This window comes from Pan troglodytes, chromosome 13 (assembly GCF_028858775.2).
Source record: "Pan troglodytes isolate AG18354 chromosome 13, NHGRI_mPanTro3-v2.0_pri, whole genome shotgun sequence".
NCBI classification, from domain to species: domain Eukaryota; kingdom Metazoa; phylum Chordata; class Mammalia; order Primates; family Hominidae; genus Pan; species Pan troglodytes.
Genome location: NC_072411.2, coordinates 66,714,472 through 66,727,961, shown reverse-complemented (window position 1 = coordinate 66,727,961; position 13,490 = coordinate 66,714,472). Strand labels below are relative to the sequence as shown.

The window sequence follows — 13,490 nt, the reverse complement described above, 5'->3', positions numbered from 1 at the left end:
ATGGGACCACCACATGAAAGCTAATGTTTCATAGCAGCATTTCTTCTCAGTTATATTTTTTCTCTGCTATTAAATTTCCGATGTTTGGCAGAAATAAATGATTATTTTAGTCCATCTGTCTTTGGAAATTATTGCCTGTTTTCTCACTGTGTGTGTGTGTGTGTGTCTGTGTGTGTGTGTATGTGTGTGTTTCAATAGTATCAATATACAATGTCATATCTTCCAGAGAACCACACAGTGTAGTATATGATACAAGCAATGGAAAGAAGGTAGTTGACAGTATAAGAAACTTGAAGTCGTTGGGCCCAAACCAAGAGAATGGTGAGTTATATAAATTAATAGCCAACACTTTCTTACTTTTATTATGTGCCAAGGACAGTTCTTAACACTTTATATGTATTAACTCATTTAATCTCCTGTAACTCACTTAATACCTACCTCATTTATGGATATTATGGGTACTATTATTTTTAGTTCCATTTTACAGATGATTGTGCCACAGAGATATTAAATAACTCACCTGAGGTCTCACAACTACTACGGTAAGTGGTGAACCTAGGATTTAAACTGGGGCAATATTGCTCTAGAGTGTGCCCTTAACTACCATGTGTACTACTTTTGTTGTTAAAACATAGAAATTATCTAATTTAGACTTTGGATCTTAAAAATGTTTCTTCTGTGTATCTATTTGCGATCTGTTTCTCTTTTTTTCCATCTAACTTCCTTGGATGAAACTTTTCTGCCTGATTTTTCAAGGCCCAAATCATCTAATAATATAACCTTATTTACCACTGTTTCCCAGTTCCCATCCTCATATTAGCACAACTTATTTTTTCTCATGATGTCATTTGCTTATTTCTATATCATAAGGCATATATTCATGTTGTCTTTGTCTGAAAGACAATTTTTCATCTATTTTACCCATTTAATTTTTATCCAAATCATATCATTTCATGTTTTTACTTGATTATTAGAAGCTTTGTGGTTCTATATTTATGATTCCTCAACTGAATTAGGCAGTCTTGGATCAGATAAATTACATTTGATACTTTGCACTACTCATGGCACCTAGCAGAATCCTGAGATACTCATAAAATATGTACTTAGTATTGAATTTCAGAAAAACAATCCTATGCAAATAGAAAATTCAAAAAATACTCAATGGTGTTTTAAGGGGTTAAGAAGGAAGTGGCTTATGAATTCTCATAGTCCAATCTATTATGTTGATCTAGGAAACTAGGTTAAGATATTTAGAAAACTTAGGATGTAGTATTCATATTTGAATAAGACATAGATAATCGCAATGTCATACTTATATATATAATTTTTTATATATATATATATATAATTGTATGTGTGTGGTATGTGTTCGTTAACTTGATTATGTATGCTACTGATTCATTTTCTCCCACATTCAATACCATTGTGAGATATCATACTGAGAAGGTCTAAAAGCAAATAATTTTTTCATTCTTTTCCACTTGAGTCAGTTTTTCACAGCATGTACTGTGATGGCAATAGCATTCCTATTGAGAAATTATGATTTAAAAGCTGCTTCTTTCTCTTTAAAACAATAGTCAAGTTGAATCATTTTTGTTAAGACTTTTGTTGTCAAGTTAGTGCCAGAGTCACAAGTACATTTACGTAGTACTTTGATTTGCATATGGTTTGTTTTGCTATGACCTTTGTCAACTCTAGTTGTTTTTTAAAGTAAATAATGTCTATTATTCTTAAAGTAGTTTTATTCTGTTTTCCTTTTTACCTACCCTTATCTAAATCACCTTCTTGTAAGTTTGTCAATGTCAGTGTCACTTTTGAGTAGAGGGTCACTATAGTATAAAAGATACCTTCTCCCTCTACTGGCCATTCTTGGAAAATGATCTAGCCATTTATAAACACTTGGTTAACATTGTCAGTTGTATATGAGGATGGATTCTGGGTTTCCAGGACTGCCAGTCACTGGAAATAATCATGAAATGTTGAGAAGAAATTCAGAGTTAGACAATGGTAAACTAGGTGTAACCTACCAAAAATATGAAAAACAGAGACTTATAATTCTAAAACCAATAAATTAGGGTTTTTAAATGGGGATTCAATTTAAAATATATGTTTACATTGATTTACTTTCTTTTGGAAAATATTTCTGGGAAATACATATACTCAGTGGAAAATTAGAAATAAGAAAGAAAGAAGGAAATACATTTAGACTCATTTCCTGCTGCCAGAGATTGTTTCTTAAATTCTTTCATGCTTATAACAGTGTTCAAAATAGTGTTTTTCATATGAACATTGAAAAATACTTATGAACCAAGTAAATTGAGAGCAGAGGCAGAAATGTGCCTCTTCTATGGTTCCTAAGAACATGGGTCTTCAATTTTGTAAATCAAAATAGTTAATAATAATTGGTCATTGAGAAAAGAATTCACCTAAGTAGATGGTACGTATTCTGATACTCAGTTGCATTTTATCTGGGAAGAATAAAAATGAGTTCCATTTTAAAATTACATGTTTAATATAGGAATCTTGCAACACAATATAGAATATTAACTGCCACAACCAAATAACTGTGCAATCAGGCAGAGTTTAAAAATGTGAAGATATGTTTTTAAATTGTATACAAATTTACCTAACATGATATTTTTCGGCATGCATATCTTTTTTCTTTTTCTTTTTTTAAGAGAGAAACTATATAATATAGCTTATTACATTTTAGGCAGTGTACTTCATCTCATTCTTATAGGTAAAAGTGGGTAATGATAAAACTATAGAGAAATAACTTGACATAATTTCACAGTTTGACCCCCAAGGCTCACATTTAACTTGTGCTGTGCAAACTATTGCCATATGTGAAAAGGCCACTAGGGTTTTGAAGATAAGCACAGTGATGGTGCAGGAAGCATGATTCTTCAGGGCATTTGAATAGAGGAGCAGAGGAATGACTTAATTCGGTACTGGGCACATGGTGCAGACTCCAAACCCTGTTTCCTTCCACATGCCTCCTGCCAGTGCTTTGCCGTCATGTTGTTGACTGGAAGCTGTTGCTCTGTTAACCTAGACACTGGCAAATGAGTTTTGTTTTCAGGAGGTCTGAATTAGAATCAAGAGGAAAAGTAGTGCAAGGGAGAGGAAGGTTATTTTCTCTACTTTGATTTTGACTCTGACTGTAGAATAAGGATGCCTATTTCCAACAGAGAAAAATCGAAACCATTATGACTGATTTCATGTCATTGAAATCACCCATGTTATAACTAAAAATAAAGTCCTCTAACAGCCTTCAACAAAGATACCTAGTTAACAAGACAATCAACTGAGATTCTGTTTTTACTATAAATCAATGTTTTCTGTTAAGGCCTTCATTAAAACTGCATTTGCTGGGATTCTTTTCCTTTTAATGTTAGGTATGAAAATATAAATATGCTAGGGGCTATAGAAAAGACAGTCAAAATAGAGGAAAAATACAGTTTTTGAATTTGTCAATTTCTATTTTTTGTCATGAACGATGACTGAATGACATCTTCTAAGAAGTAAAAACTTATTTTTATTTACCTTCTATGGAGTGTTTATTCTGGTCAATATACTATTGAGCATGCTATCTAAATGATACACATATAATATAAATATTTTCACCTTTTTATGTCTGAGCAAACTGAGGCTCAAAGGGGTTAATTAACATGTTGTGGCCACACTAGTTAAGCCAGGGATTCCAAACTTCAGTCTGTATGAATCCAAAGCACGTACTGTTTTCTCTGTATGCTACTACCTACCTTTATATAGTCAGTGAGTTGAAAATTATCTGTAGAATTCAAACCAAACTATTTCAGGTTGGAGAAAGTAGGCATTAAAAACTTGAGGTTTTCTACTTTTTTCATATATTTAACTTGATGATTTTTTTCTCTCAGTAGTTCAAAATGAAATAATTGTCTATCCAGAGAACACAGAAGACAATATGAAAAATGGAGTGAAGAAAACAGAAATCAATGTAGGAGGTGTTGCCAAAAATAACAACATTGATATGGAAGTTGAGAGACCATCAAACTCTGAGGCACATGAAACTGATATTGCTATAAGTTACAAGGAAAACCATCTAGCAGCTTCATCAGTACCAGATCAAAAACTGAATCAACCCAGTGCAGAAAAGACAAAAATGCAAGATGCAGCAATTCAGACAACCCCTTCTTGTAACAGTTTTGATGGGAAACACCAAGATCATAATTTATCTGACTCCAAAGTTGAAGAATGTGTGCAAACTTCAAATAACAACATATCAACTCAACACTCATGCTTAAGTTCACAAGATTCTGTAAATACCTCAAGGGAATTCAGGAGTCAAGGCACCCTAATTATACATTCAGAAGATCCGCTTACCGTAAAAGATCCAATTTGTGCACATGGTAATGATGATCTTTTGCCTCCTATAGATAGGATTGACAAAAATTCAACTGCTTCTTACCTAAAGAATTACCCACTTTATAGACAGGACTACAATCCCAAGCCAAAACCTTCAAATGAAATTACACGAGAGTATATACCCAAAATTGGCATGACTACTTATAAAATAGTGCCTCCCAAATCCTTGGAAATATCGAAAGACTGGCAATCAGAAACCATAGAGTATAAAGATGATCAGGACATGCATGCTTTAGGGAAAAAGCACACTCATGAGAATGTGAAAGAAACTGCCATCCAAACAGAAGATTCTGCTATTTCTGAAAGCCCAGAAGAGCCACTGCCAAACCTTAAACCGAAGCCTAACCTGAGAACAGAGCATCAAGTGCCCAGTTCTGTGAGCTCACCTGATGGTGCCATGGTTAGTCCTCTGAAACCTGCTCCCAAAATGACAAGAGACACTGGCACAGCTCCTTTTGCACCAAATTTGGAAGAAATAAACAATATTTTGGAATCAAAATTTAAATCTCGGGCTTCAAATGCCCAGGCCAAACCCAGCTCTTTTTTTTTGCAGATGCAGAAGAGAGTATCGGGTCACTATGTGACATCTGCAGCTGCCAAGAGTGTCCATGCTGCCCCTAATCCTGCTCCAAAAGAACTGACAAATAAAGAGGCAGAAAGGGATATGCTGCCTTCTCCGGAGCAGACTCTTTCTCCCTTAAGTAAAATGCCTCACTCTGTTCCACAACCCCTTGTTGAAAAAACTGATGATGATGTCATCGGTCAGGCTCCTGCTGAAGCCTCCCCTCCTCCCATAGCTCCAAAACCTGTGACAATTCCTGCTAGTCAGGTATCCACACAAAATCTGAAGACTTTGAAAACTTTTGGTGCCCCACGACCATACTCAAGTTCTGGTCCTTCACCGTTTGCTCTTGCTGTAGTGAAAAGGTCACAGTCTTTCAGTAAAGAGCGCACCGAGTCACCTAGTGCCAGTGCATTGGTCCAACCTCCAGCCAACACAGAGGAAGGGAAGACTCATTCTGTAAATAAATTTGTGGACATCCCACAGCTTGGTGTGTCTGATAAGGTAACTGTAGCCTTTTTAAAAATAAGTATTCAAATTTAATGACATGGTTTAATGGGGGTTAACAAGCATGTTGGTATGTTTGTGTGCTACTTAACTCTGAACTCATATTCATCTGAAATTAAGCTATTGTAGTGAAGATAGTGGTGATACATAAAATCTGATTATTTGCTCCCAATTATAACTTACATAACTTGTTTAGGTATTACTGTAAGGTCATCATTATATAATTGTGTCATTAGCAAATGTTTTAAAGTTTCTTTGCTCATATCATTTGTATGATATATTTACTAGTTTATGGTTCTATTTTCCTGGGTTATCTTAATTTGTTTTTAACTTGTCTAAATCTTCTGGTTTATTCTCCAATTTTACATTACTATGTAATAGTAAAGGAAATAGTCTTAATGAAATGGAAAAATAATAGTATGAGAGACTAGACAAAATAACTGAGCATCTCTCAGCTATGTGATTTCCATCATATACACTCAACTTCAGCTTGCATATATTGTACATTTTCACATATAAATACATTGAAAGCAGAGTTTTAAAATGTAATTTTCTTAATTCCCCATTTTGTTAATTCAGTGTCAACTTTCAACTATAATATGTATGTTGACCAAACTGTTATCTAACCACTATCTAACCTTAAATATTTACCATAAAGGAATGTTGTTGACTTGGTGTTTGGTCAACTAAATGTTGTATTTTGCTAGCTTCAGATAATAGAGTCAAAGGAGAAGATGAAATTCACAGCATGATTTATGATAATCCTCATGCAATTTTAAAGAAATACTTTGTGTACTCTTACTCTGATAGTGTTTAAAGAATACATTCATATTTGTGTGACAGTTCCAGAAGTATTTAATATTACTTTTTCAAACATTCCTAGAGCAAAAGAATGTTAACCATATTGCCAAGTAAATATTTTTCCATAATTGTATAACAACATTTATCTTAATATTTTTCATGTATTTTACATTTATGTTTATTACTTTGATACAGCATCAGGAATAGAAGTATGATACAAAGATTAATTCTTTACTTGGGCACAAAGCCTGTGATTTTTCTTGGAATAGAATACCATTCCTAAACAATGGAAGCTTGGTTTAGATAATAAAGCTTTTAAGTCATTGCCTGAGCCCTGTTTGGCTCATTTTTTGGTAAAGATACGTATTTGGCAGTTTGAAAAAGACATTTAAGATTACTTGATAACATATGCCACTTACATCAGTTACTAAATATTCCTTCCTGAGAAGCGTAATTAAATTTTTTAGTCTTCAGTTTGGAAGTTCCTAATTTTTATATATTGATTCTCATGGCAAAAAATAAAACATGGTTAGCACTTAGTCCATGTGACTTCCAGAAACACAAAATAAGCTACTAAGTGTAGCATAGTAATTAGTATTCCTTTATTAGAAGATATATTAGATTCAACAAATATGACATTGTCTATTTGACTGTTTTGCTCATTTAAAAATAGTAATTTCATAGCCTGGTATGTTGAAACCATGAAAATGGGTCATTTTTTAGTTTGCAGTATTTTTTAAAATCTTAATTTGGCTTTTCTAACCAGTTCTGTGTATTGGTGAAGTCAGCAGTATTTAACTCAAGAACAATAAAATTACCACTGTATTTATGAAGCAAAGAGTGGTACCACTTTTCTTCTTTGGCTTCCTGAGTTCAAGAGAGAATAATGCCCTCATCTTCCAGCTTAGCTCTGGCAGCAGAGATAATTCAGTGGGTGAGGAAACAGAGCTGTGTCTGAAACACCAGTGTGGCAAATGGTGATTGTTAAAGAACTATTGATGATGAAAATGTTTTGCAAAAAATGGCCCATTCTTTTCTTGGCATTCATATAAATATTTCACATTTATTTTTGTAGGAAAATAACTCTGCACATAATGAACAGAATTCCCAAATACCAACTCCAACTGATTGCCCATCATTCACTGTTATGAGACAAAGTTCTTTAACATTCCAAAGCTCTGACCCAGAACAGATGCGACAGAGTTTGCTGACTGCAATCCGTTCGGGGGAGGCTGCTGCCAAATTGAAAAGGGTAAGTCTTCTTTATCAGATGGGTGACAGTGGGTTTATTGTCACCATTGTCAAACTAATACTTAGGGAAAAAATTTTCTAGCATGTAAATCTAAATAGGGTTCCCAACGTTACTCTTCTGTGTCCTTGAAGTATAAGCTGAAAGAGTTCCAGAGTCTTACACGTATTTGAAAAATATGTCAGGTTTATTTTCCACAACATGGGCCAGGTGCAGAACATGAATTTTGTTCATTCTTACATAACTATATAGAGAATACCCTGGACTCTGATTTTAAGAGATTATGTTAGCACCTCGAGAAAGACTCTTTGGAAAACACCTTCCTGTTCCAAAAAAGGTACATTAGTGATAGGAACCTACAAGTTTGTAGTCATAGCTCTTGCCATGATTAGTTACTACCATATATGAGGCTTAGGGAAGAGTTTTATAGGTTAAACCAAAAAAAAGTGCAGAATACCTAGAGAATGTAGATGATAGATAATGCAGAAATTCTAATCTTAGTAATGTCCTGCCAAAGTTGTCTAGCTCCTCCTTACTGTGGGGTAGAAGAAGAAAAAAAGAGGAAGTCTGCTTTTTCTCAGGAAAAACACCCAAGTGTCACAGGGAATTCTTTTCAGGTGAATTTCCTCCTTGGGTTCCCTTCATCCACTGAGAAGAAGATGTGGTGAAGCTTTGAACAAGGCATCAGCACTTAGACTCCCCAGAGAGAGTCCTCTCCCTAAACCTCTGTTGTCTTCTCCCCTTAATTCTCCTGGTTGGAAGCACCTCCGCATCTAAGACGAGGAAAGTACTTATTATTCCATTAACTCCCGAGGCATTTCATTTTGTGAATTCCTTCTGTGATCATTTTAAAAGCCATTTAGAGAATAGTAAGAGACTTGTTGAGCAAAACATTGAGCTCAACAGAAATTAAATCTGCAAAGGAACAGGAATGCTACAAAGATAGGAAAAGAAATGGGGAAAGGCTTTCCGGGCCTTTCAACCATATCAACATTGGCCAAACTTGACTGCATAAGCCAACTTCCTTGGTGTGTATGTGAGGAGGTATGAGTGACAGCCATTCCTCCCAGAGGACTTGGCACCCTGTCTGGGCAAACATGGAGACAAGGCAGAATACTGGGTGCTGTCAGGAGTGGAGGAAACAGGAGGGAATACTACAGTGGATTAGATTTGAATTTTGTAAATTATTTGTAGAGTCTGATTTTAGGTGCCAGGCAGCATAACAATTTGGTATAGCTTTTAATATTGAAATTGGTTTTTCATCGGTCATGACAAATTTATATTTTTAGAGGAGGATAAATGCCCTTGTTAATAAATTACACAACCTCACGAAAAGTTTTCTTTTTCTGATCTTGTAAATTAAGAATGAGTTTCAAACCAAGCACTACTGGTTTCTCAGTTCAATAAATTTGGCAAGCATTTTTAAAGCACATAAGTAACAAATATTGTACTAGATACTGAGAACACAAAAATGAATAAAATGAAGCCTCTGTCTTCTGTGCATTCACAGCCTGGTCCTGAGATACAGTGGTATATCAGGCCCATGGGAGAACCAAGTTACTACACAGAAACTGATTGCGATGCCTTTATACTAGGTCAGTGAAGATATTCATCAGTTTCAATGAACTAATTGCAGAAAACTGCATTAAGTTGGAAATGCCTTTTAGGCCAACAGAATTATACAGGCCAGCAGCTATATACTTGGTGTGTTATGGACCCTGACTTGGCAGTCCTTTCACACAGAAAACTCTCATTGCTTCTAGAATGAGCTGAAGATGAATCAACATAAAAAGTGGGCAATAAATGATTATCCTATAATTGTTTCCTGTTTAAAACTAATTACTTTAGGTTCTATTGAATCTAAAATTTTCTGTCTTTCAGTGGAACCTTATTGATAGCTCTGAGCATAGTGCCAGATTCTATTTTTTTTAAAATAAAAATCTCATCTATAATCCATCTCATTTCACTAAAAATGGACATAGTATCTAGTAAAGTTCACAATATACAAACTTCATGACGAGCATTTTTCACTTCTAGTTACGTACCCTAAAAATGTTGTTATTGTGTACCAGGACTCTCACACATAAGAATGTTCAGGGAATATTATTTGTAAAAACTCCAAATAAATATAACCCTAATATCCAATTAGTAGAATTAATAGCAGTATATTCAAAGAATGGACTGTCATATAGCCATCAAATGGACAAAATATAGTAAAATGCAACAGTGTGCACAAAAATACACAGATATATATGCATAAAGTTTGACAGCATACAAAACTAATTTACATTATTTAGTGATGCATGCATAAGTGGCAGTTATTTTTAAAAGCAAGGAAGTAATTACAAAACTTATGATAGCGCTTACTTCCAGAGGGAAAAAAGAGGGGTTGGTGAGGGCTTATTGATGTAGGCCATGCACACAATTTAAGGGGGAATCAAAAAGCTAAGTAATCCAGATAAATGTTATTTATTGTAATGCAATAAAAATATTCAAAATAAGGCTAAAATCTATGCTGAAGAAAATACCACAATTTTAAAAGAAGATTAATAGGGAACGTGGAGGTATTTTTTCTCTTGACATGAGTGGTGCATTGTATGCACATTTGTTTTTCACTGGGCTGCGTATTTACATTTAGTGAATTTTTCTATACATATATTCTATTTCAAAAAATTGCAAAAGGAAGTAAAAATGGGCACAGGCAGGCTCTTAATTTCTTGTGATCTTTGCTTAAGTCTTATGTTTCTGTTCTGTACTGAAGATTTCTTCTGGTTTCTTTTAAATTCTGACATTTGTTTTATAGAACAACAATTATATTGCCAAATAAAATCTCCAGTGATTTTGATAGTAGGTTTAGATTGTTCATCAGAAAGTTGGCTCTGTGTTTCTCTATATCTTGGCACCCAAATGTTCAATTTAACTCCAGGTACCCACTTGTCTTATGGCTCTGGTTCATACGCAGGCAATTAACCTTCATTATAATGGTTGGTTCACAATAGAACAATTATCTAGTTGATTGCTCTAGTGTAAATGTAGTCATAAATATGCCATGTTTTTAAATATGCCATGTTTTTTGTCATGTTTCAGAAGGGATTTTTTGCATACCTTACCCCTACTCAACCCCCATGTAGTCACAGAGATTAGTCTTTTCTTCAAGTAAAGCATTAATAAATCAAGCTCAGTATTTTATAAATTGTGTGATGTTAAGGTTTATGAATCAGCAAATTATTTACAAAGAGTAAGACAGATTAATTCATTACCCTTGGCCTGTGTTGACATAAGAACAACTTTGGCTTTCAGTACTTGATGGTCTCTGATTTACTAAAAATGAAGTTATTACCCTATTACAAGTAAGGTCTGAAAATAGTGAATGATATTTTGATATTTATCACTGTGTATTAAGTGTTTTTCAAATGTAAGATTTATCTTTGGTTCAACAGAAGGTGGAGGGAAGGAAAAAACTGGGTAAGTCACACAGAATCTTGCTGGCTTGTTTTGTTTATTTAATTGGTTTTTTTAATTCATATTTCCTTAGTTTAAATTTGAACAACCAAAGAGTTTCAGGTTGGCAGCGATTTCTACGTTTTTAAAGTAAATGTAAATGATAGAAATTGTTATAGTTACATTCCTTATGGAAAAAAGAAAGCTATGTGAAATTCCTAAAAATGCTTTAAACTTCAGGAGTAGACAATCAACTAGTAGATATTCACATCAGTAAATTCTTAAATGTTGTTTTTTTAAGTATCTGTATTATAAGTGTAATATGTTCCTCATTCAAAAACATTCAAGTGATACCTTCTTTTTTGTTTATGAATGTTTGTAAAAAGTTACCATATTCCATTTAAGAAATATTTATTGAGCACTACACTGTCCCAGGCACTAAAATAAATATAAAGTAGGTATAAACTGGCATTAAAATCAGTAAGATCTCTGCCCTCAGAATGCGTAAACTAGTATTCTATTGATGGCTTCTTGTGTTTAAAAGTTTAGTAAACAAGTTTTTAAATAATAAAGAAGATGTCATTTCTATTCAAAAATAACCATTCTTGATAGGTTGCTCTGTAAGCTTCTAGCCCACTTCTGTAGTATGTAAATGTATTTAATTTACAAAATGGAATCCTCTGCAAATCCATTCATAAACAAATGTCTCTTTGAAGCTTTTTAAAATTGTTTATATATATACATATACTATTCTTTTAAAGATTACGTAGTATTTGACTTTATGAATGTGCCGTAGCTTATTTGTTCATTATTTCTGGACATTTAAGTGGATTCTGTATATGGTGGTACAATGAGCATCTTTTACGTGGAGACATTTAGAGCCATCGATACGTTTTCTAAATGCCTAAAACAAATTTTCTCCTTCACAAAGAATTATGAGAACTGCAATTTTGGCAAGGATTACAAAATAATTATCCTGTACACAGAAACATTTAGGACCAAGGTTCCACAATGGAAGTCATTACCTCTGCAGTCAATTAAGTGTACTGAGTTCCTTTCCTTATGGGGGCCCAGTGTGCAATGGCTGCAAACAGCAGCTTCCTTGGTGGTGTATGCAGCCTGTTTCCTATATAGGTTGCTCTAAGGGACCTTGATAATAGGCCTTTCAGATGTATGTTCATGTCTCTGGCCTTGCATTACCCCAATGTAGGCTTCAAACAGGCATGCGAGGTGCCTTTGGAAAGCCCCAGGGCACTGTGGTCAGGGGTCACATTGGCCAAGTTACCATGTCCGTCCACACCAAGCTGCAGAACAAGGAGCATGTGATTGAGGCCCTGCACAGGGCCAAGTTCAAGTTCTCTGGCTGCCAGACGATCCACTTCTCAAAGAAATGGGGCTTCACCAAGTTCAATGTCGATGAATTTGAAGACATGGTGGCTGAGAAGTGGCTCATCCCAGATGGCTGTGGGGTCAAAAACATCCCCAGTCGTGGCCCTGTGGACAAGTGCCGGGCCCTGCACTCATGAGGGCTTTCACTGTGCTTCCCCTCTTAATACTCACCAATAAATTCTACTTCCTCTCCAAAAAAAAAAAAAAGGAAAGAAAGAAAGTCATTACCTGTCATTTGTTGGCTATACTTGGAAAGAAATCTCACAGGCATACTAAAGAGAGTGCAGATGAGTTTTCCCTTCTGCTGGTGGCAACTCTTCTTACCATATTCTTTTAGGTGTGTAGTGTCAATCACTCTGCTCCATCCTGGATTCATCAGACAATCGAGAAAACTCATTAGTTTAGATGACCAATCTTTATTTAGTAAAAGGCAAAAAGCGAAGCGCAAGGAAGCCAAGTCCAAACTAAATTTGCCAATTTCATTTTCCTTTTAACCAATTTACTCGGTTAATAGGAAAATCTGTGGCCATTTGTACTCCAGTTGTCTTCTTGTGAGAAAATGATAGTGTTTGGTTATGAATCTAAATTAGTCAAATTATAATCTAAACTGTCTTAAAATATCTTCATTATATTGCAAGTATGATGTTTCAAAATATAGGTATTTACTATTCAGAATACAGATGACTTTACATTTTTCAAAAGCTGGAATTTCACACTATGTAGAAAATTCTTCTTTTAGTGTTTTTATTCACTTATAGTTTGTGAATAGAAGACTTTGCCATAGAATTTTGAAACTTAGGAGTTTACTTACTAGGGGAAAAAAAAAACTCCTTTCCAGTCTTCAGTCATTTGGCTTAACAGTCACAGATTTTAATTTTTAAATCCTTTATATGAAAGCATTTTTAAAACCAAGGGCTAGTTTTTTTGTTTTGAATAAATAGGGGGCCATTGGGAGGGGGATTTCACGTTAATTTATACCATCAGTACAAAACTTGTAAAATTCATTGCTTTGTGGAATTCACTTTATCTTTCTACATTCTCAGAGGCAGTTTTGGGGAGCCAGAATTACAGAATTAATCTAGCTAAAAATGCTCTTTAACAGCTTGGTTTGCAGTCTGTTTGTGCTCTTGTCCT

The 13,490-nt window shown here is 34.5% G+C and overlaps 1 protein-coding gene and 1 non-coding gene across 27 annotated transcripts in view; both read left to right on the top strand.

Moving 5' to 3' along the window:
• COBLL1 (cordon-bleu WH2 repeat protein like 1) overlaps positions 1-13,490 on the top strand; it is a 213,727-nt gene that overhangs the window by 141,128 nt on the left and 59,109 nt on the right. For 23 of the 26 annotated variants that reach the window (XR_008546620.1, XR_008546619.1, XM_063791276.1 and 20 more), the window contains 3 exons: positions 227-321; positions 3,900-5,473; positions 7,353-7,529. Coding sequence is in view for 24 of the 26 variants with exons in the window: in XM_063791276.1 (XP_063647346.1) it covers positions 227-321; positions 3,900-5,473; positions 7,353-7,529 (1,846 nt within the window). In the remaining 2 variants the exon portion in view is untranslated. The remainder of the gene's footprint in view (positions 1-226; positions 322-3,899; positions 5,474-7,352; positions 7,530-13,490) is intronic. The other 3 variants (XM_063791277.1, XM_054679082.2, XM_003949909.6) reach the window with 1 other exon arrangement.
• LOC112208480 (small nucleolar RNA SNORA70) lies at positions 11,995-12,129 on the top strand. Its single transcript, XR_002942958.1, has one exon. It is a non-coding gene; the product is annotated as a small nucleolar RNA SNORA70 (small nucleolar RNA).